General features: G+C 42.7%; 1 protein-coding gene across 4 annotated transcripts; it reads left to right on the plus strand.

The window, feature by feature from the left end:
- Positions 1 to 13,609: 13,609 nt before the first annotated feature.
- TBPL1 (TATA-box binding protein like 1) lies at positions 13,610 to 22,005 on the plus strand. Of its 4 annotated transcripts, none has more exons than XM_083498218.1 (7): positions 13,610 to 13,804; positions 16,282 to 16,473; positions 18,100 to 18,182; positions 18,298 to 18,361; positions 19,545 to 19,648; positions 19,741 to 19,835; positions 20,800 to 22,005. In XM_083498218.1, the coding sequence occupies exons 2-7, from the start codon at positions 16,339 to 16,341 to the stop codon at positions 20,877 to 20,879; spliced, it is 561 nt and encodes a 186-aa protein (XP_083354344.1). In that variant the 5' UTR covers positions 13,610 to 13,804; positions 16,282 to 16,338; the 3' UTR covers positions 20,880 to 22,005. The 4 variants fall into 4 exon arrangements, with proteins under 4 accessions (XP_083354344.1, XP_083354346.1, XP_083354347.1 ...); XM_083498220.1 differs by having other exon boundaries at positions 13,633 to 13,804; positions 19,741 to 19,883; XM_083498221.1 differs by having other exon boundaries at positions 13,749 to 14,186; positions 19,741 to 19,883.
- Positions 22,006 to 22,509: the final 504 nt, after the last annotated feature.

Genomic DNA, 22,509 nt, shown 5'->3' on the forward strand with positions numbered 1-22,509 from the left:
CACAAGGTTGTTGTGAGGACTAAATGAGGGAGATCCATGTACTCCAACTCAAGAGAAAAAGGTGGGATAAAAATGCAAAAAAAAACCCACAACAAAACCCACAAAACCCTTAATCTCCCCACTCCCCACTCCCCAACCTTGAATCCTCCAAGTTCAAGCTTTAGCACCTTGAGGAAGTGTTGTAAGACCTACCTGGGTGAGATGTTCTTTAAAGCTCAGGAAAGAGATGGAATTTTAATAAATCTGATGAAAACTTGCTGCGATGCTTTCTCTGTTATCCACCTGATGTGGATCAAGTTGAATGGGTCGTGCATCTACATTAACACTTATATTTCCTAGCAAGCACTAACACAATCCTGACTGGCTGCCACTCTTCATCCTCCTTATTCCAATCCTAGGCTTGCTGAAGTTGGTACAGAGCATCCCATATGCTTGGTTTCTATCAGAGGTGTGTCTCATTTTGTTGTCTGCCAGACGGATGACCAGAATTAACTAGGAGACATTGCATCACAGCTTGGGGGCAAAGCTGTTGTCAGAATCAGGCTGTCCCCCAAAAACACATACCAAATCTGTGCCTTCTATGCATTGCAGAAGGTACTTAAACAATGTTGTTCAGTGCTTGATGATTGAATCACTGAAGCCTTGTTATATGCACAGATGTACCTTGATGAGTCAGTGATAATCTCAGTATAAAATATTAGTGATGCTTAATTTCTTAAGAGGTTTGCTGGCTCGGATCTCTTTCAACTTCATGTAACTTGACATCTTCCATTCCTAATCCATTGGAGAAAAAAATGTAATTGCTCTCAAGTGAACACATAGCATTCTGTAGTACAGTGGTTCCCAAAATCCTTTGCCACTGAGCCACTTGGAAATTGCTGGGAGTCCTCATGCTTTTCCTTAATGCTTTTTCTTCTGTTTGTTTTAGCAGTTGCAATGAGTGGTGCTGGTTGCCGTATAATAATAATAATAATAATAATAATAATAATAATAATAATAATAATTTACCATTTATACCCCGCCCATCTGGCTGGGTGTCCCCAGCCACTCTGGGCGGCTTCCATAAAAACCAAAAATACAGTAAAGTATGCTTTTCAATTATATTTTTACTTCCATTTTTTATATTTCATTTCATTTTATCACAACCCAAATTCTATGGAATTCAAATTGTAATACATTAAAATACAACAGAAGAAAAGACGCAGTAAAAATATGATTAAAAACCAATATAAAATATTTAATACGGACACTCCACGGACCATATTAATCTTGCTGGTGGACTGCTGGAAATGCACAAACCACAGTTGGGGTGCCCCTGCTGTGGTATATTCTCAATTGAATTCTCATCTTTGTTTTACTTCATATGAGCCTTGACTATCTAAAGAGGTTTGGTGCTAATCCCTTTGCGATATGGCTTGAAGGAAACATTGCCCATGAGTGGTAAAAGCCTGATTCAAAGATACCACTGGGAAGCCCCTGGAGAGACATGATCCCATTTCGAGGTGGTGGAGCCAGGGGCTTCACCTAAGGAGAATTAAGGAGTACTGATGGAGTAGAGTGATTTGCATTTGGGGGAGGGCTATACCTCTGCTTGGCCCAGCTGTATGGTGCCTTCTGGCTTCTTAACTTAAACAACTTTCTTTCTATTGAATTGAATTGATTTGTTACTCGGTGGGAGATTAAGCCGAGAGATAAACAGAAAGTGCTGGTCTCTTTCCCCTGAACAAGCTCAGTCCAGAGGCAGCTGATGCGCCAGATCCCAGAGAGCTGTTTAATGTTTCAAGGTTATGACCGCACTGTTTACAAGATGTCTTCGGTTATTTATACTGTTTTTCCCAGCAGAGGGGCTTTAAATTTCCGCTTCACTTGCTCTTTCAATATATATATTTTTCTATATATTTCTGTTCTGTTCAATTCAATAGCCTAGATATTTTATTGCCCTTCTCCTTTAGGAAAGAAAGGGAAATACGTCATAACATTATCACAGGGGAAAAGCATGATTTGCAAATGTACAAACGCCCAGTAGAAAGTATGCAAGTAAACAAAAGGAGATTTGGTAGCATGGAGAGATGTCATTAAGAGCTGTTGCCCACTGGCTGCTTTTGACTACAGCTGCCATCAGCTCCAACCAGTGGACATAGGTCAAAATAACAGTCATGCAGTAGTTGCTTCCCAACTGACACTGTTTTCTAGATGTGATCCATATCTAGATCCATGAGAGATATGATCATACACAAGCAAACTGAGGTTGCACAGTTGAAGGGGATTTGGTGCTCCCATGCAACAAACACACTTAAAAAAAAATGTGATAAGAAAAGTGCAAGAAAATGCACTGGAAAGTGGTGTGTAATGATGCTGTCAGTGCTGACCTTTAAAGCCCTAAACGGCCTCAGTCCTGTATACCTGAAGGAGCACCTCCACCCCCATCGTTCAGCCCGGACACTGAGATCCAGCGCCTAGGGCCTTCTGGTGGTCCCCTCATTGCGAGGTTACAGGGAACCAGACAGAGGACCTTCTCGGTAGTGGCGCCTGCCCTGTGGAACGCCCTCCCTTCAGATGTGAAGGAAATAAGCAGCTATCTTCTCTTTAAAAGACATCTGAAGGCAGCCCTGTTTAGGGAAGTTTTTAATATTTAATGCTGTATTGTTTTTAACACTCAATTGGGAGCCGCCCAGAGTGTCTGAGGAAACTCAGCCAGATGGGTGGGGTATAAATAATAAATTATTATTATTATTATTATTATTATTATTATTATTATTATTATTATTATTATTATATAGTAGCAATGTATGTAGTGGAGCAGAATCGTGGAACTGCCCTGCTTCACTGCTGCTTACCTGAATGGGGCTGGAGCAGGTAAGGCTGTGGCTGTGCGGCTGCACTGAAAGGACCACCATCGGCCAATCCGCTGTCCTATCATTCCCCACCACCACTGCCCTGACCTTGCCGTTATCCATCCAGGCAAGCAGTGTCGCTGTGAGGAGGGTGGCTCTGTCCACATCATCTCAGCACAAAGGAGAATGAAAGCTTAGCAAACAGTGGCAGTGTACAACCTCCGCACAAACTTTGTGCCAACCAATCAGGAGGAGTGTGCGATTACATGGGTCCAAAGACCTTGCCTGTGGCAGAAGATTTTGTGAACCAGAACCCATTTTTCAAGTGCATGAAATGGTCTCATAAGTGGGTTGATTACACATAGAAGACTTTAAAAACACACAATGCATGCCTCTGTGCCTAACCTACCCCATAGGGGTGTTTTGGGGATTAAATGAGGTGAGTCAGAACCCTGCACGCCACCTGAGTTCCTTGGAGAAAAAGGTCTGATACATAGACAGCAAAGAACCAAAAACCCACCATCCAAGTCAAGGCGCACTGCACTAGAAGCCAAGGTATTTTGGTGCTTGAGGCAGAAAACCCCAAAATTCAGCAAGTATTGTATTTTTACTCCAATTTCTTTTTACTGGAGAAAAATTGGCTAAAAGGCTAGGATTGCAGTGGTTAGAATTAACTGGAAACAAGTAATATTTACCGTAGAGGCTTGCAGCCTTTATCCATTAACCTGGACATGCAGAAGGCACACTGACAATATATAAGGTAGAAATAGTTGACATTGTGAATGAAGTCAGCCCCCAATAGCAAAAGTATGAACAACACATTTCACTGATAGGTGTGATGAAATACCTGACTGCCGGCAGCCCTTGCATATGGCTTGAAACTCAAATTCTTACCCTATACTACTTTAGATCTGGAGTAGCTGATGTGCTGCCCTGCACATGTTGCTGAACAACAATGATTCTCTTCCCTTGACCACATGTGCTGGGGTCCAATGACATCAGGAAAGTACCAAACAGGCTACCCCAACTATAGATTGTGATACTTGTGGGGAATGGTGACTGGTCAAATGTTGGCATTGGGATTGCTTGTGTTTATTGAATTTACATCCTGCATTTCCTCCCAAAGGAGCCCAGGGTTTCAAACAGATCCACAATTTAAAAAAGAGAAGCAAAGCAACAGCATTCTAAAAACAATTACAGTTCTAAAAACATTCTAAAAGCAGTCGCAGTTAGAAAGCATTCTTCCATCTAGCGATCTCGGGGTTGCCAGGAAAAGTATTCTGGGTTTGGAGACCTGACCTTTACATTGGAAAAAACCAAGAAACTGAGAGAAGCAAAATTGACTCATCCTTCCACCCCAGGGTAGCCACTTATGCATTGCCAAAAAAAGAGAAATGCCTCAACACGAAAGAGCATACATATGTACATATAAGTTTAATATGCTAAATTGTATGCATAGATGCAATTTTATAAGGACAATTATTGAAACAGAAATTCATCTCCAGGTGGTGTTTCTGGGCATTGCTAAGACCCACCCACCTGCAGATGCTCCCTTCTTGGAGTTCTTTACCTTTAAACCAGATGTGGACTGGAAACCCCTTCAAACAGAGAACTCCTTCAAAGAGAGGGCTGTCCTCCGATAACCTGTCAAGCAGAGAACTGTCCCCTGTAAGAGGACACATGGCCACCCTGACAGCTGAGGCATGCCATTCGTTTCATAAATGGGGAAGAGAGGAGGAGATAACTCCCGCTTTCTGTGGCGCCCACACTTTAGCTGTAGTTACGGTCACAACCCACAGCCTCAGTGTAAACAGTGCACTAGATCAATGGTGATGGGAAACACAAAAGTTGTAAATGAAGAATGCCAGAACTCCCTCTGGTTATTTGACGTATCTCCTGGAAATCACATAAACTGGGACAGCTCAAGCAGGTTAAGCAGTCTTTCTTCTGGATTCTATAATCTTTCCTGGGAATTGTTTGTTGAACATCAGCTGAGTTTGCATCACAGCGTCCCTTTCTGATATACAGTGGTACCTCGGGTTACAGACTCTTCGGGTTACAGACTCCGCTAACCCAGAAATAGTACCTTGGGTTAAGAACTATGCTTCAGGATGAGAACAGAAATAGCGCGGTGCGGCAGCAACAGGAGGCCCCATTAGCTAAAGTGGTGTTTCAGGTTAAGAACAGTTTCAGGTTAAGAATGGACCTCCAGAATGAATTAAGTTCTTAACCCGAGGTACCACTGTAAACGTATTATGGATTATTATGCTTCTTCTAGTTTCTCCCTTTTCCGCCCTCCTCCCTCCAGAGCCTTTTTCCTTATGTGTCATGTGTTTTAGACTGTAAGGCTGCAACCAGTGCCCTGGCTTTGGCAGCAGCAAGGCTTAACAAAGCAGTGGGGGACACTGCCATATCCACAGCCCTGCTGCTCACACTGGCCAGAAAGTGGGGTGGGGTTGCTAATCCATATTTTGCAGGAAGGCCAGCAGATCCCAGACTAGCTCTGCTCTTCCCCGCCACTGCAGTTCCCAATTCAGGTCTTTCTCCATGCTGCAGCTGGCAGAGATCCCGCCAGTGGCACTTCCACCCGCCTGCACGTTTGGTGTGTGAAATGGAGACCTGTGTGCCAGCAGACATCTTCATCCAAACCAACACCACTCCCAAGCTTTGTGCAAAGGTGCTTTGGGCTACAGTCCCCACCTGAGAGCAGAGACTATTTTACCATTTGTAAGCGACTCTAGGAGCCACCTTTTGGCTGAGAAGCGGAATAAAAATGATTTTAATAAACAAATGTACTCTGAACCCACAAATGTAGGTCTGCATGCAGGAGACAGAATCTAGTATGAAGAAGCATGATTGAACAATACAAACAACTTCTTATAAAGAGCTATAATTTCAGGTTACAACTGGGTGCTTATTGAAGTGGAACTAATCAGAATATATTACCGTATTTTTTGCACCATAACACTCACTTTTTTCCTCCTAGAAAGTAAGGGGAAATGTCTGTGCGTGTTATGGAGCGAATGCCTACGGGTGGCGGGGGGCATCTGCTGCAGTCGTGAGCAGAGGATCCATAGTTCCCCTTCCTTCCCTCCTCCGTGGCTCGCTTTAAAACAGTAAAGCGGGAGAAGAGCTGCTGAGTGGGGAGGAGAGAGGGACAGAGAGCCTGCTTGCTTTAAAGGAGCAAAGCGGGGGGGGGGAGGGGAGCCGTTTACATGAGTGTAAGCGGCTCCTGTCCGGTTGGCTCCTTTAAAGCAAGCAGGCTCTCTGTCCCTCTCTCCTCCCCACTCAGCTCGCTAAATAGCATTATTAGCAGCATCCTTCTCCACACACCCCATGCGTGCTCCTTGTCCCTTGAGTGCTTTTCCTTCCCTTCCCACTTAAAACGTGGTTACAAAGCACGGATCCACATGGATCCTCAGGATTTTTGCACTGGGTCACCCCAAATTCACCATCAGATCACATAGCATGTCCATGGCTACATCTTGCACCAAAAAAATCACGCACCCACTGTTGCCTGGGGTCGCAGTGGTGCAAAAACGTGGTTACAAAGCATGGATCCACATGGATCCTCAGGATTCTTGCATTGGGCTACTCCAAACTCACTGTCAGATCACATGTCTGTGGCCACAGCATGAACCACAAAAATCATACATCCACTGTTTCATTTAGAATATTTTTTTTTCTTGTTTTCCTCCTCTAAAAACTACGTGCGTGTTATGGTCTGGTGCGTGTTATAGAGCGAAAAATACGGTAACAGCCAACTTGGGGCTTTTAAAAGGTTCATTTGAGGAAATGCTCAAAGGAAAAATATTTTTTTTAAAAAAACCTTTGCACCAAGTTGTGGGTTGTGTAGCTCAACATGCCTTCATAACTACTTTAAAACAGACAACTATTTCCTCAACTGTTAGCAATGCTAAAGTGATTACCAACAACTACCATACTGGAGGATCACTGTGCTTGTTTTTCCTACATTTAAGCTCTAACTGAATTGGCACACACTGTGCCTTCTACACCTCGTTGCTATTTAACTCAGACCTCTACATTTCCTTCCTTATAACCATGTGTATGCATACCTGCCAACTGAGGATTACACTTCATATATTTGATGAACTGGACTCTAACCTAGGAAAGTTCATGCCGTAATAAATATAAGGTGCTACAAGATTCTTTGTTACTTTTGCTGCAACAGACAGGAACACGGCAACCTTTCTGGAAATTATTTCCATCATTTTTTTTATTCACGGGTCAGCAACTTCACTTGCATGTAACTTAATAGTCTACTTTCAGATGCCACAGGGTGGCAGTCGTGCTACATACAAAAATAAACAGATAGTATAAAATAGACTCTGGACTTTTCAACTTAACTTTTGCCCCGCTTTTTGCAGGTAGAGGTCTGAGCTTTAATCCCTCCCAGCTTTCCCTGCAAAATCACACTCTTTCAAGCTGAATCAGAGTAAACCTCAACTTGGGATTTTTGCAGATTGATAAAGGGTGGGTTTTCACAGGGAAAGCTTTGAGGCAAACAAAAATAAGAGCGTTCAGACGCAGAGCTTTAATGTGTGGACCACGTGTGAAAAGAGCGGAAGAAAGTTAATTGAAAGCCCTCCATTGTTTACAAAAAGAAGACCTTGGCACAGACCTTGGCTTGCGCTTATCCTTGGCAGAAAGGAACTCCAAAAACTGTATTCAAGAGCTATAGCTCTCTTCTGCCCTTGCACACCTTCTTGTTAAGCCCTTCAGCCTTGCTTCTGCTAAGCTCATATCATGATAATTCTCTGTCAGCCCCCAAATCTTTGTTTGGGGCCTGCAAGTTCCTCATCCTTCCTTCCTCAACCCTTCTCTCAATTTATAGCTGCCACAGCAAAAACTCAGGTGCCCAAACTGGCAATTACCACCACCACCACCACTTTTTATTTGTATGCCGCCTTTCCAGTTAAAACAATGCTCAAGGGGGCTTACAAGATGAAAAGGTTTTCATAATTATAAACATAACAAAGTAGTCATAAAAATAAAGCACATTAAAAACTACATAACCAAACTGAACAATTTCCACATAAAGATACAAAAAGTTAGTATCAGTAATCTCAGTTAATATCAGTAACAAGAGCAAAAACTCCCAACAAAACTTTCCTCAAAATACCCTCATCCTTGCTGGTTAGCAGCCACAGTCGCAGTTCTTATAGCCGCTCTGGGCCAGGTGGAGATTGGCCGGAACAGGGCCCTCAGGCAGGGAAGTCCTCCTCAAAGCCTCAACAGACTGAACTGGGTGGCGGTTGAGGCACCAAGTTATCCATTTGTGCCCTAAACCTATTCCCGTATTAGCAGGTCTACTAAAATCTCAGCAATATATGCTGACCTACTGGTTGTCTGAAAAATACCTCCCAACGAGACTAATCTACTGATATTTGGCCTCACTATATCTATATGTACATTCCACAACAAAGCAGAAATAAACTCTGCACAAGTTGCTCCTTCAGCCAGGTGGCGCAATAGTCAAAGCAGTCCAACTGCCAGTCGTTCTCCGTGCTGCGATCAGAAGGATGGTCTGCCCAGTTGTCAAGGGCTTCCTGGATGAGGAACAGTGGTGGGAGCCGCCTGCCCAAGAGCCCCCCAGGGAGGACACAAAAGAAGACTCAGATCCGGATCCTGGTGGTGGTACACTAAACAGCAGTCTGCAGAATGGACAACCTGGGAGGTGGTAGAAGCAGGGTCTGAGTAATGGGGAAGGCCAGGAAGAGAGCCTTCCAGAAAAGGGTTAGAGGCTGAGAGTCATGGTGCGAGTGCAGATTCAGAGGTTGGCCCTGCTACACAGCAGCAGGAGAGCCCCAGTCCTACTGGCTTTACTCCCCCCCCCCCTCCAATTGAATAGTCAGGCCAGGCAGGCACAGAGGAGCTCACCCCCTCGACACAGCCTCTGTTTGCATGGGAGGGATCCAGAGTGAAAGGCTCAGGAGGATAAGGGTGGAGCTAGTGGTCAGTTTCAGCAATGTCTCAACTGGATTAAAGCAAACCAGAGAACTCTGCTGTGTTGTTTTCTGTTAATAAAAAGCCAATTGCATTCCATACCTCCCGTGTGTGCCTGCCCTGCAGTTGACCTGGCTCACTTTTCAGCTCGACACCAGTTCCCTCCGCCAGAATATCTTGGGCTACCTGCAGAATCAAACTGCTAATGGAAGTCCCTGCCCCCCCCCCAACAAAAGAGGGTTTTAGGATTGTCTGTAGTATACTAGGTCATCAGAGCCTACAAGATTCCTGCTTACCGAATTTGAAGAAACAGAAATGTAGCTTTCATAAAATTAATGGAACCAGAGCATCTTGGACTAATGTTGAGGTTGCGACCTTTGGTCAGACAAAATAAGGGATGGGGCAGAGGAATTGGGGCACTAAAAATTGCCATACATGGTGCAGAAATGACTTCAATGTCATTACAATGGCACACATGGTTTACAGTGCTTTATTCAATGGAGAAAAACAAGAGCATTATGATTTGTAATTGATCTGACACAAACCAACATGAAGCAACTTAACATGGTGTTTAACATCTTTATTTCTGTGGAAAGGGCCATAGAAGTCCCTCTGTTTTGAGAAAATAGTCTCTGTCTCTCTCTCCACTTCACCTTCCATGACTACTGTCACTCCTTGCTGCATTAAGCAGTGCTTTGTCCTTCAAAATAAGAGTGGAATTCAGCACATGGCAGTTCAAAGTTCAGAGAAATCAGGATCTCACTTTTTATCAGTTTCACAGAACACCGGTTCTAAACATTACTCCATTTGTTCAACATCATGGAGGAAATCCACTCCACAGGGCAAATTGGGTAGATCACATGCTGTAAATATAGCCATCCACTTTGCAGCCACATCTTTGTTCTTTCACTGAGCATCCTTTAAAAGCTGCTCCAGAATGCAGTTGGCTGTTATGCTTTCATCATACAGCTTATCCATGTCCACTCTGGTAGTGAAGCTGAGATTTTCATACACCTTTTCAACGTCTCTGTAGATAAACTTGCCATCTTGGAGGGAGAGGGGCTGGAGGTAGAAAAGCCAGTTGCAATTTGAAACCATTTCTCAATGCAATGGCAGTCTCAATGAATAAAATGAATTCTCCCATTGCCCTGTCTGCATCAGCTGGAGAAAGACACTGCAGCTTCACTTTGGTCAGGTCTCCAAAGAATTGGTCATCATGTCTCTGTGCCAGTTTGGCTCTAAAGGAATACATAATGGCATACAGCTCTATGCAGGTGGTGTTATTGGCCTCAAGCTTCTTAACAGTATCTACAAAGAGGGACAAGATGTTATTGCAAAAAAGGAGATAAACCTCCACAACGTAACTGTCTTCCTCATCCTGCACTCCTGCATTAATGTCTAGCTTCAGCTAGTGAGGAGTCGTCTGGGACAATCCTCAACAAGCCTAATGAAGCAGGAGCAGAGACATGGTTCAACTGAAAGCCATGTTATGTGCAATATGGGCCTTGCGGTACCAACAAAGCGTTGCTTCTTCTGTTTCTGTTTCTTCTTCTTCAACAACACTGTGCAGACCAAATTGTGAATACTGAAGTTTACATTCAGCAATCCCAGTTTTCTTAAAGTGTGCAGTATGCAATCCACAATCCCTCGGGATTCTCCATGAAATCAATCATCTTGTTCATGACTCCACTTTCAGGAGTGAAGAACTGCACTGCACGAGGGAACTTTTTCCTGTTTTCCTTGTTGGAGGCATCTGTTTGAATGGAGAAAAAGATTTCAAATTTCAACTTTTTCACCACATCTTCCAACAACTTTTGGCTCAAGAACATCCCTTACTAAGGTCTCATATTTTGTTCTCCTATAGCTCAGTCCTGCAGTATCTTCTGGTTCAGTTTGTATGCACAATTAGCACTGTTATAGTTGAAGTTGTGTTTAACAGTCTGATACGTGTGCACCAACTCCACAGCTGTAACCTGCATAAAAGGAGTCCTAGTAGTACACAAAATATGAACTCAGCTATTAAATAGAAAAATATTGCTTGCTTTAATTCTTAGGAAATAAAAGCAATTTTGAAATATGCAACAAGCTTTTGGACTGCAAAATCTGGTGGTTATTTAGCCGCACTGTATTCTACATTGACATATTTAGATGTATATTATTTAATTATAAAATTAGTATAGGTGAAGACGGTAATAAAATCAAAGAAAGTGCCTCAAATAAGCAGGACCAATTTGAAGATAACCGCCTAGATCCTTGCTGACTGTATAATATAGCCAACATTAAGCTGTAATATAGCCAATGTTACCTTGGCAACACAAATAATTGAACCATATACCAGGTCTGCTTTGACGGAGGTCTAAGGAATGAGAAAAGTAGCAATGGAAACCTGTGTATTTTGCTGGAAGATGGGTGGGGTCGGGTGGCGATGTTTCTATTTTGCTTAATGTATGTAGGGTTTGGTGTCAGCGTTACTCGTGCCTGTTCTCTGCTGTTCACTTGTGTTCCTTTGTTGGTGAGAGAGGTTGGGGTTGGCCTAGGGTGTGGTTGTTTGTTTGTGATTGCCTGTGGTGATCTTTGTTTTCGTGTGAGTGGGGTGGGTGGATGTTTTGGATCAGGTTAGCCATATTGATTTGTATGCTGTTGGTGGATTATTGTCATTGTCTTGTTGGGCTGTGTATGTGATAAAGGCGTCTTCTTCTGTTTGTCCCCGTGTCAGTTTCAGTTTATTGGTTAATTTTTCTAGTAGGCAACTCCTTGCCAGCTGAGCTCTGGCTGGCCTGCTGCTGCTCCTTTGTTCTCTCAAGAGGCTATTTTGAAGGTGACTTCTTTCCTAAAATCCAAGAGAAAAAAGTGTGAGGAGGAGGAAGATGTAAAACAGGGTGTATCAGTCTAAACTGGTGCAATCCAAGGTGTATCAGTCTAAACAACGAAGAGATAGGGAAGTCAGCTGAGAGAGGAGTCGTCACTCCACTCCAGAAATGTTCTCCAGGAACCACTGGGGAATAAAAGTTCTTACCTCTCTTTTACAGTAGAGGAATTTCTGCAAAAGCTGCCTTATACCAAGTCACACCACTCGCTCACTTAACTCAGCACTGCCTACACTGACTGGCAGCAGCTTTCCAAGGTTTTGGACAGGAAGTCTCTCCTAGCCCAGCCTGAGATGCCGAGGACTGGACCTAGGACCGTTTGCATGCAAGGAAGGTGTTCCGTATCTGAGCTATATGGCCCTTCCTTCTGCATTTGGGAGATTTAACAGAACAAGAAGAGCCCTGCTGGATCAGACGGGAGGGGTCCATTTAGTTCTGTGATCCTGCCAGGTACAACAATAAAAGTCAACCTAGCTTGAACAAATGCTTGGTTGTTGCCAAGCCACCACAATGTTCTTCTCACACACTTAACAAAAGAAATGTTTAAGTCTGGCTCCCAAGTAAGTGTGTACTGGGGAAAGTCCCAGTACATGAGAAAGATGCTCCTATACATGCAAAGTAGAACAGAACACATGCATCTGAACAAGCAGACTGTGCAGTGATGCCATTAGCCAAAATGAACAACAACAATCTAAATTTGATGCATATAATTATACAAAATTTAACTCAATGATAGCATGCTTCAATGAAACCATTAATATTCCTGGAGAATATATTACTATTCTATGGAGTTTTGGGGGCACAATCAAAATTTAAGGAAGTAATAGATTTAGTAAAAATATTAAACTTGCATATGATTAACAATTTAATCTATTTGCAACTAATTTAAGAGTAATATAAGTAATTTACTAGTGTCAATTTGCATTTGCTTCCCCACTGAGAGGGCCAGCTGCAATTTTACACATGAGGAAGACCTACTCAGTTCAACTAACTACTTTCCTATGAGTAAGCCACATTAGTAGTAATAACTTTATTATTTATACCCCACCCATCTGGCTGTGTTTCCCCAGCCACTCTGGGCAGCTTAGAGCATATATAAAACCTAATAAAATATCAAACATTAAATAAGAATAATTTTAATTGAATTCAGTAGGGCTTACTTGTGAGTAGACATGAATTTGCTTGCACCGCTTACCAACAAGCACGAAGCATCGCCCCCACCCCCTCAATCAGTCTCACCTCACAACTACCCAATCTCCCATTTCAGCATCAGGCTACCATTGTTAAATCTCCCCTGCCTTCATTTCCCCCTGCTGTGACAGAGAAGGGCCCTGCCCCAAAGCACACATCAAAAAAAAAGGAGGAAAAGCAAGCAAAAGCATAATTTAATATTTTTTTAAAAAATTAAAAATCACCTTACTCTTATTACTGGGAGGGACTCCATCCCAGCATAAAGCCCTGCGTCAGCCTCAGACAGGCAGCAAAAGGGCACCAGGGTCGCTCGCACACCAACCAAGAAAAGCCTCGTGGAGTCGCACCTGCTTGCGCGCTCGGCCTTCCCTCCTTTTATCCCTGGAGCAGGGCGGGCGGACAACGCTCACACACCCAATCAGCCAGCGCCAGTGCGAATGGCAACCTAAACAACCAATCGCTGCAGCGTCTCCATGCCGTGCAAACCCCTCGCTATTTTAAGGCTCGCGATTTAAGACGTGCAGCGCGTGGGGAGGAGGAGGAGGAGGAGGAGCAGCAGCAGCAGCCGCAGCCCCTGCCCCTCCCCCCGCCTTGAACTCGGGCCGGAAGACAGATTCCGCGCCTCCGGGCTAGCCACGCCCTCCTTCCACCGAAGAAATCCCACCGCCTTGCCTTTCGCCCCGCCCCCTCCTCGCCCCGCAAGCCCCGGCGGCCGTTATCCGGAAGTACACCTCCCAGGGAGAACATCCGGCTGCCGCTCTAGGCGGCGGGGATGCGGGCTCTGTCTATGGTGTTCGCGCGCTTTGTGATGTTTTATTGTGTCGCGGGGATTCGGTGGCCTCGAGACCCGGAACAGCTAGAGAAGGAGGCGGCGGCGTCTTGTTGGAACGGCGGCGGCGACGGGTCGCGCAGCAACTGGGCTGCGCGGGAGCCTATAGGATTTCGGTGAGGAAGAGAAGGGGAGAGGAATCAGCGGCCGTTGCGCGGCAGTAACGGTCCTCGCGTCGCTAAGGCGTCCTCCGCCGGGCCGGGGGGGGGAGAGGGGGAGGGGCAGATCCGGGGGGCTTCCCTGCTCCCGCCGCCCCTTCTTGCACCTGAGAAGGAACCGAGCACCGAAAAGAAGGCGGGATCCGTGTGTCCTTTAAATACAAAACTAAGCAAAATCGGGCAGCTGCTTTTCTACCCGGGGCGGGGGATTCCCTCTCCCTCCTCCGCCCGCCCCGCTTCCCCCGTCTTCCTTCTTCCCCGCGCATACCGCTCCATGTGAAGCGCAGCCCCCTCCTCCTCCGTAGGAAGGGAAGAAGCGCAGGAGGAGGCAGGAGAGCAGGTAACCCAGCATCCCACCCCCCACCCCCGTCCGCAGATTCTGGTTTGTCTCCTGGCAACCCTGAGTGACTCAGATTAGCCAGGAGCCTTTAGGAATAAGGACCCGCTCTGATCACTGCCAACAGGGTTTAGGAGAGAATTGCCTTTTTCAAAAAACGAGTTATCTTCCCCCCACCACCTACCCACCACCTCCATCTCTCCTAATGGCAAACGCTGAACTCCCGTGCCATATCGGTATTGCAGTGAAATTAGCCTATGTGCAGACAAGAAAGAGGTTTCCGTTCTCAATGGGATTGCGGCTCATGTAAAGGACCAGGCTTGCACTCTGGCGTGGTGGACAGAGCCAGGATTGTCACTTGAAGGGGCATGCAGCGCTCTTCGCAAGTTAGGGTTAATGCAACCCCTTCTGGATAAAGCTTGGCCAGAGTTGTTCATCGCCTTGGTAATTTCTAGTCTGGATTACTGTAATCACTTGTATATATAGGACTGCCTTTGAAGATTCTCAAAAATTTGAGTTAGTACAAACCACAGCTACAAGGTTACTAACTTGGGTTGGTTATAGAGAGACCATATCATTTTGCCAGTTCTTAAACAGCTATACTTATTTTCTGCTCTGTTTCTGGGCACAGTTCTGAGTCCTGGTTTTCTATAATGTCCTAAATGACTTCAAGCCTGCCCACCTGCCCAAACACTACAGTACGTACCAGAGGCTTTCTTCTGAGTGCCGCCACCATCTGAGTTTAGGCAACTGATGACCAGAGAGAAGGTTGTCTTGACTGTAAAGCCTTCATATGGAATGCCTTACTAAAGAAGCATCCCTCTAGGAATATATATACCTTTATTATGAGGTATCACATAAGACTGCTGTGGTTCAGTTGCCCTGCAGAGCCAATTGTTAAAGTTAAAGGCTAGAAACTTGTATGTATACAAATATCAAGGCTTGGGAAATGGATTAATGCCTCTTGAATAGCTAGAAAGTGTAATATCTTTGTATGTACTACAAATACCTGGGTGGGTGAGCTGGGTGGATTGGCTATGACTCAGCTTTACCAGCCCAGGTACTCTGTGCAGCACCAACAAATATGTGTATGCTCATCCATAGAGTTTCAATCTGTCTTACTCAAAAACTTGTTTGGGAGCTGGATTGTGAGGCTTTCTACCTGATGTTTGGCTGGAGAGACAGACTACTCCCTGGTGATATTTGGTGTGATCGTAGCTGACTTCCCCTGAAGGGATAGGGACCTATTAAGATGGCCCTTTTCCAAAGATTTATGGTACCTAAGGGATTCCTGAGCACACTGGATTTTTCAGCCCTTGCTCCAAGGGATTTTCCAGGCAGCACTGCTGGTGCTCCAGTCTCACTGTGGAACAGCAGGATGATCAGGGCTATCAACACAATCATTCCAGAAAGTCATGAGGAGCCCAGAAGGTTCCTTGTTTTTCCGAGGACCTGGAAAGCAATAAAGCAGGCTGGTAGATGGCCACAGTGACACCAATACCATCAGTGAACCACCCAGCAGAGCTTTCTCACATGGTGAGCAGGCTGGTCAAGTCCAATTTGGGAGTAAAAACTGCTAACCACTCAGTAGCAAAACACTGAGAGCAAAGTCAGCTGCATCCATTCGTAACTTGACATGGCAGTTGCTGCTGTCTGTGGAGGCTTTTAGAGCACCGTCTGGTCAAAATTTGTGAGATAAACATCAGTTGTTACAGCCTGAGGATGCTGGCAGGCTTTTTTAAAAAAACAAATAAATCAAAACAGAGTGGTATCCATTGTTATATCCATTGAAATCAGTGGACTTAAGTTAGAAAGGCTGTTGATTTCAGTGGGTCACCTCTGAGTATGACTTACTTGGATATCACCCAATACTAGTAGTAATAATAAATAATATTATTTTTAAAGTGACATGTCTTTGTGACACTATCCATAGAAAAAATTATAGAATTATCTCCTTGGTGCTATCCTGAATTCATCCCTAGTTGTTTTGCAAAGACTTGTCATGCTTTTCAAAGCAGGACTTGTAGGATATTGAGGCATTAAGACTTTTTTTCTAGATAACTGACCTGTGTACCTTCTCTCCTTCACCACAATCAAGGATGTGATCTTCATGGTGTCGTGTTGGAATCTTGAGGTTTTAATCTGAGTCACCCCAATGGATGCGGAGAGTGATGTTGCCTTGGACATTTTAATCACAAATGTAGTCTGTGTCTTCCGAACAAGATGTCATTTAAACTTGCGAAAGATTGCGTTAGAGGGAGCAAATGTAATATACAAGCGTGATGTTGGGGTAAGTTACTTCTCAGTTTTAGTTCACTCGTTGACTTCTTCTAATAAGGCATATTCAACACATATACACCAATGTGTTGGTTTTCATTCTCTATGCAGCAGTTTTGTTAGTGTTTCAGGGGCATTTTTCTTCTAAAAAGAAATTGCAGAATTTAACACCGTCATACCCGATTTCAAAATACTGCCGTTGAAGACTTCTGAAGTCGGGTGATCTGATAAGTTTCATTTCTGTGTATTGTGTCATTTTTTAATTTATTTTTCTGAAGTGACTAAATGCATCTGTTTATTGAGCGGTACATGATTCAACACATTCTGAATTTTCATTAACCCCACCTTTTTAAATAAGTATTGTGTCATTTTTGTGAAGGTCATTTCAATATTGCAGATACAGCAGCTTTGAGGAAACATCATGTGTTGACATGTACAGCATATTTGTTTGATCAGAGGTGTGTGTGGTGTTTGAAAACAATTTTTTTAAAAAGACCTAAACTTGCTAAGTGTCAGTTTGTAGCCTATGTATGTGAAGTTCTTGACAGTGTGCTTTCTTTTTATTAGCTTGAAATTTGGTTATTAAAACCTGTAGCAAAGCAAAATGTGCATTACAGTGGTACCCCGTGTTACATACCATCCCCCTTACAAATGCTGCGGGTTACGCGCTCTGCTAACCTGGAAGTAGATGCCCCTTGTTGCGAACTTTGCCCCAAGATGCGAGCGGAAATCACGCTCTGGCGGTGCGGCAGGCACCATTAGGGAAAGCGCGCCTCATGTTATGAGCGGTTTCTGGTTATGAACAGACCTCCGGAACAGATTAATTAATAATTCGCAATTATTATATAACCGGAGGTACCATTGTACCATAACCAGTAATAAGCAGTAGATATTTCAGTGACCAAACATGCAAGAGAATGTTATTTTTGGTAGTGTGACTACCATGTGTGCCATTAGGAGCTGGCTTGGTGTAGTTGTTAGAGCATCAGATTAGTACCTGGGAGACCAGGGTTCAAGTACCCACTCAGCCATGAAGCTCACTGGGTGATGGATGACCTTGGACCAGTTGCCTGACTCTCAGCCTAATCTACCTCACAGGGCTGTTGCGAGGATGAAATGAGGAGAACTATTTACACCACCTTGGAGGAAATGTGGAATATAAATGCAAGAAATAAATGAGTTTACTCCCCTTTCATTAAAATAATGACTATTGGGGAAGTCAAGGGCTGAAATAGTTTTTAAAAAACAAAACAAAACTTTGGAGTTCATTAACGCCTTTAAAAAACAGGAGTGGATACATGAAAAACAATAAAAAAATATTTCTTGTCCTGTTACAACTGCCTGTCTACATGTTAGAAGCAAAGATAGCAAAAGATAGTTGCAAGAAATACTGTATAGTGTGTTAATTAAATAGAATAAATGAATGTCTAAAAGCTTTACCCTTTGGTTAAGGTTAAAGTTATCCAGAAGGAAGCCACGATGAAATTAACAAATAATGGGAATAGTAACATGAACATAACAATAAAAGTGTATGAGCTTTAGCAAAAATGGCAGCATTTGAACCTGTAATTCATTGTTCTCTTTTGCTACATCAGGAACTTTCTTTGTTTAAAGTATATTTTTTCCTGACTGATTTCAGAAAGTATTAATGAAACTTCGGAAACCAAGGATTACAGCAACAATTTGGTCCTCAGGAAAAGTAATTTGCACAGGAGCTACAAGGTATATATTGTTTGTGTTTTTTATCACCCATAAAATCACTTCTGTGTTGCTGTATTTTAACCCTTGCTCCCTTAACTTCGTAACCAATCACTTGTGTGGTTTTTTTCCAATCTAGTGAAGAAGAAGCTAAATTTGGTGCCAGACGATTAGCTCGTAGTCTGCAGAAACTAGGTTTTCAGGTAATTCTTTCAATCACTGCTGAATTGTGGCCTTTTAAAATATATTTAATTCAGAGAATTGCTGTTTAAAGAGATCTGTTTCTAGAAAACCAGGTGATTAGGCTTACTGCTGAGCAGATTTCCAGAAATTTGCTTGGCAGTCATGAGTGCTCTTCCTTTGCGTTGCAAGTCCCTGGGTTTTGTGCTTATATAAAAAACCACACACATAGGAGATAAACCATACCTTTCTACTTGTGGGAAGGAAACAAGGGGTGACGCTCTGTTCTTTTTCTGTAAAAGTTTTCGCTGCTGGTGCTGCCTTATAAAAAGGGAAAGGAGAAATCAGGCCTTTTTATTTGTATTTATTCAATTTATATCCTGTCCTTCTCAGAGGAGCCCAGGGCAAACAAGTATAAAACACTAAAAACATCTTAAGACATCGGTTTCTCATTTGCTCTGGCAGGCACAAAGCTTTGCCAAGTCAAGGGAGATCACTTGCTGCCACTAAGACCAAAAGAAGAATTGAACTGTTGCTTTTAAAAGTTAGAGCCCATCAACGTTTTCTATAAAAGGGTTTGTTTGAAATGAAGCAGGAACATGATTACAAGAATGATTATGGTTACAATGATTGTATTTCCCAATACTCAGCAGAATTTGTGGCTGTTGACAGCCATTGTAGCAACTAGTATAAACGATGAAAAGCTAACTGAACTGATGTCAATGCACTTCAGTTAACTGGAAGTTGACATCCTTTCTGAAAAGGTGTAAATGGCACACCCTAGCAACAATTGAGCACTTTTAGGTTTAATGTGCTTAATTCTCTCCCATTGAAATCAATAGGACTTATTATCTTTAGGTTTGGAATTATTGTGCATAAATGTAGCCTTTCATAGTTGTCTGTGATCTCCTTCAGGTAATTGAAAGCTATATGAGTACATTGTTAGTAATCAAGAGAACTCCATTATAAATTACACTAACTTAATTAGGTGTAATGAGACCTGAAAAGAAACTTACCTTGCCCTAGAACTGTCAAAAATTTCTAACTATTATAGAGTTTTAATTGCCCTTTATGTTGTATTTTTGTTCAAAGTTGTATTAAACCACTGCTGGCCTTTTAGTTAAAATGAAGCCAAAATGTGTATAAGTCCTTGGCTTTCAGATTAGTTCCTAATATTTTCATTTGTGTTCTTTTTCTTTCTAAAAGGTGATTTTTACAGATTTTAAAGTTGTCAATGTTTTAGCAGTATGCAATATGCCCTTTGAAATCAGATTGCCGGAATTCACAAAAAGCAACAGACCCCATGCTAGGTATAGTAGATTTTATATCTATTCTCTCTCTCTCTCTCTCTTTTTTATTTTGCATTTTCATTTTTTAAAGCGAACTTTGCATTTCTCTTTAGTTATGAACCGGAGCTTCATCCTGCAGTGTGCTACAGAATAAAATCTCTCAGAGCTACTTTACAGATTTTTTCAACAGGAAGTATCACAGTTACAGGTATTCACCTTTTTGTGAATAAGTAACTTTCTCCGTGTTGTAGCTCAGGTAATTAAGTGTTTGATAAGGTCAGCATGTGTATATGACTGCCCACTAATTTCTGTGTACCTGTGCCATCTGATTATTGTTGTAGATCAGGCATGTCCAACAGGTCAGTCGTAGGTGTGTCCCAGGTCAATTGCAGTATACAGTTCAGTGATCTCCTTAGTGTTCCTTTTAGGACCCCCTCCCCCGCAAAAAGCTCAACAACTTCTGGCAGTGACAATGGTAGATCACAGCCGGTCTCTTTCTACTGTGAGTAGATTGCACTCTCTTGGGAGTTAGATGTGCCTGCTGTAGATTAAAACGAGAGTTGGATTATGATTTGTTTTGGAGATTTCGGTGGTTGCTTGAGCTAACCCATTAGCAGATAGGATTGCCGCATATTTAAGAAGAGATACTTTGATTTAAGCTGTCTCATCTCAAAGCCAACAGGGCACTCAAAACGTAAATCAAAAGTATAACAACTGGGTTAGGTGTTGGATTGCTGGACTTGCCGGTGGCAGTGTCCCAGACAATTTAGAATACTAAGTGCAGGAAGCATTCTTTGAAAAATGAACATCTCTGCTGGGTTTTGTGCTGCCACTTCCTGTGTGGATTTCTGGCCTCTCTGTTTCCTGGTCGTCAGTGTGAGACAATGGAGATCAGACCAGAATGTACACAGATGTGATGTGGGATGTGTGCACATGGGTGAGGTGTGGCATGTGCTGAACAAGCATTTTCAGGTTAGTCTGAATTTACTTCCTACTTTGCCATGTAGCAGTTTTAAGTAATGCTAGCAATGTTGATATATATTGAGAATATTGGTCGATTCAGGCTTTGTTAGAGTTAAGTTCAAAATATATTCATGATCAAGGAACTGAAGCCATAGGGTTAGCTTTTGTGTGTATCCTTATTCTAATGTTTTATCTTGTCCTACCCTCAGGGCCAAACGTAAAGGCTGTTGCCACTGCAGTGGAACAAATTTATCCATTTGTGTTTGAAAGCAGGAAAGAAATTTTATAAGTTGCCACTTCACGGTTAGGCGACCTAACCAAGCACCTTTTATAAGACTGCTGCGCATTGGACTAATAGCAAAAAGAAAGAAGGTGGGGAAGAAAAGGACAACTGGACCAACACAGCTGAGGAGGTGCAAACTCTTGGCCGCGGTGATAAACTCCAGTCCCTTTTGGATTTTATTTGGAACAGTGCTGTATTGTAAAAACAAACGTTTACAAGATACGAAATTGCTGCTTTTTACAAGACATTCTATTTATTTCTGCAGTAATTTCTGTGTGTTCATAAGCAGATTTGTCATGATATGCACTAAATTTGAAAACACTTCTATAGGTTGAGCTTGTGTTTTTATTTGTGAATATTCTTTACATTTTTGTACGCTGACTGTTGGGCACCAAAGAAGCTGTAGACGTTACCCTTTTTCACCTGATAAAACGTGCACAAATAAAAGTCTGCAAAACTTTTCTTTATACCTGTTCTGTTACGTTCCTTCTCCTTTTTCTATTAACAATTGTATATTGGCAAAGTAACTAGAGCAATGTCAGTGTGATCTTCTGCTCTGATTTTATTCCAATTTTTGTGCGCCTGTAAAGTGAATTGTAGCAGACTAGTTTGACATGAATGAGAGATATGTATGTGTTCTAAGGACAGAATTTGGTTTTATTGTAATATATTTGTAACTAAATGCAGAATTTAGGGGATCTCTTTTCAGCCAGTCTAAGCAAGGGTTAAGCATAATAGGCTTGAGTGATGAGAGAAGAAGCTTCTGTTCTGAAGTATTTGGCATTAGTCAAATCAGCTATCCTGTTTCCAGGTGCAGGGTTGTTTTTAAAAGGAAACCTGCCTTGAACTACTGCTAGTGACTGATTTTAATTTTCAGGAAAAAGTGTATTTTTTCATGGATGCAGTTCTATGCTACTTCTAAAGAACTCTGCACATATTTGCCAAATGTTGCTATAGCACTGTTAGAATTATTTTTTAAAAAATGCTAACAAAACAAGAAAGCTTGGCTTTGGCATGTAATCTTGGACTTGAAAAGCCAATATTGAAACTGCATATGGAACAGATGAGTGGTAAATCATAAGGCAAATGAAAATGGTACCCTTGCCAACTACAATAAATATGTCAAAATGCATCTATGTCTCTTTCCCGTATCTAAGTCTCGAGGTGAACAGAATGTGGGCATGACTGCTGCAGGTGCTAAGCATTCATTGTCCAGATTTGTACTTCACATTGAAACAAAGTCACTGGAGTACTGTAAATAAAATCCTATTGAAAGCCTGCCCTTTTTTATTTTTGCAAAATACTGTGAAATATAATGAGAATCTTGTAGGGGGAAATGAATACAGAAGAATCAACTTGTTCGTGAAAGGCAGAGGAGATGTTTGTAAAAAAAAAGGGGGGGACAATGCCAGCCAACCCTAAAAAGTTCTCTAAAAATGTATTCTCCAAGCAAGTGCCATGCACTCAAAGAAATAGAGACACATGAACCAGGTGATCAGGAGAAATATAGCCATAATTCTAATGGAAGGTGAGAAAGGGCTGCCACAATCAGAAACTGCCACTATGGACTGGATTCAACAAAGTACAGTGGTACCTTGGTTCTCAAACGCCTTGGAACCCAAGCACTGCAAACGTG

This window comes from Podarcis liolepis (genome assembly GCF_965112155.1).
Source record: "Podarcis liolepis genome assembly, chromosome: 3".
NCBI classification, from domain to species: domain Eukaryota; kingdom Metazoa; phylum Chordata; class Lepidosauria; order Squamata; family Lacertidae; genus Podarcis; species Podarcis liolepis.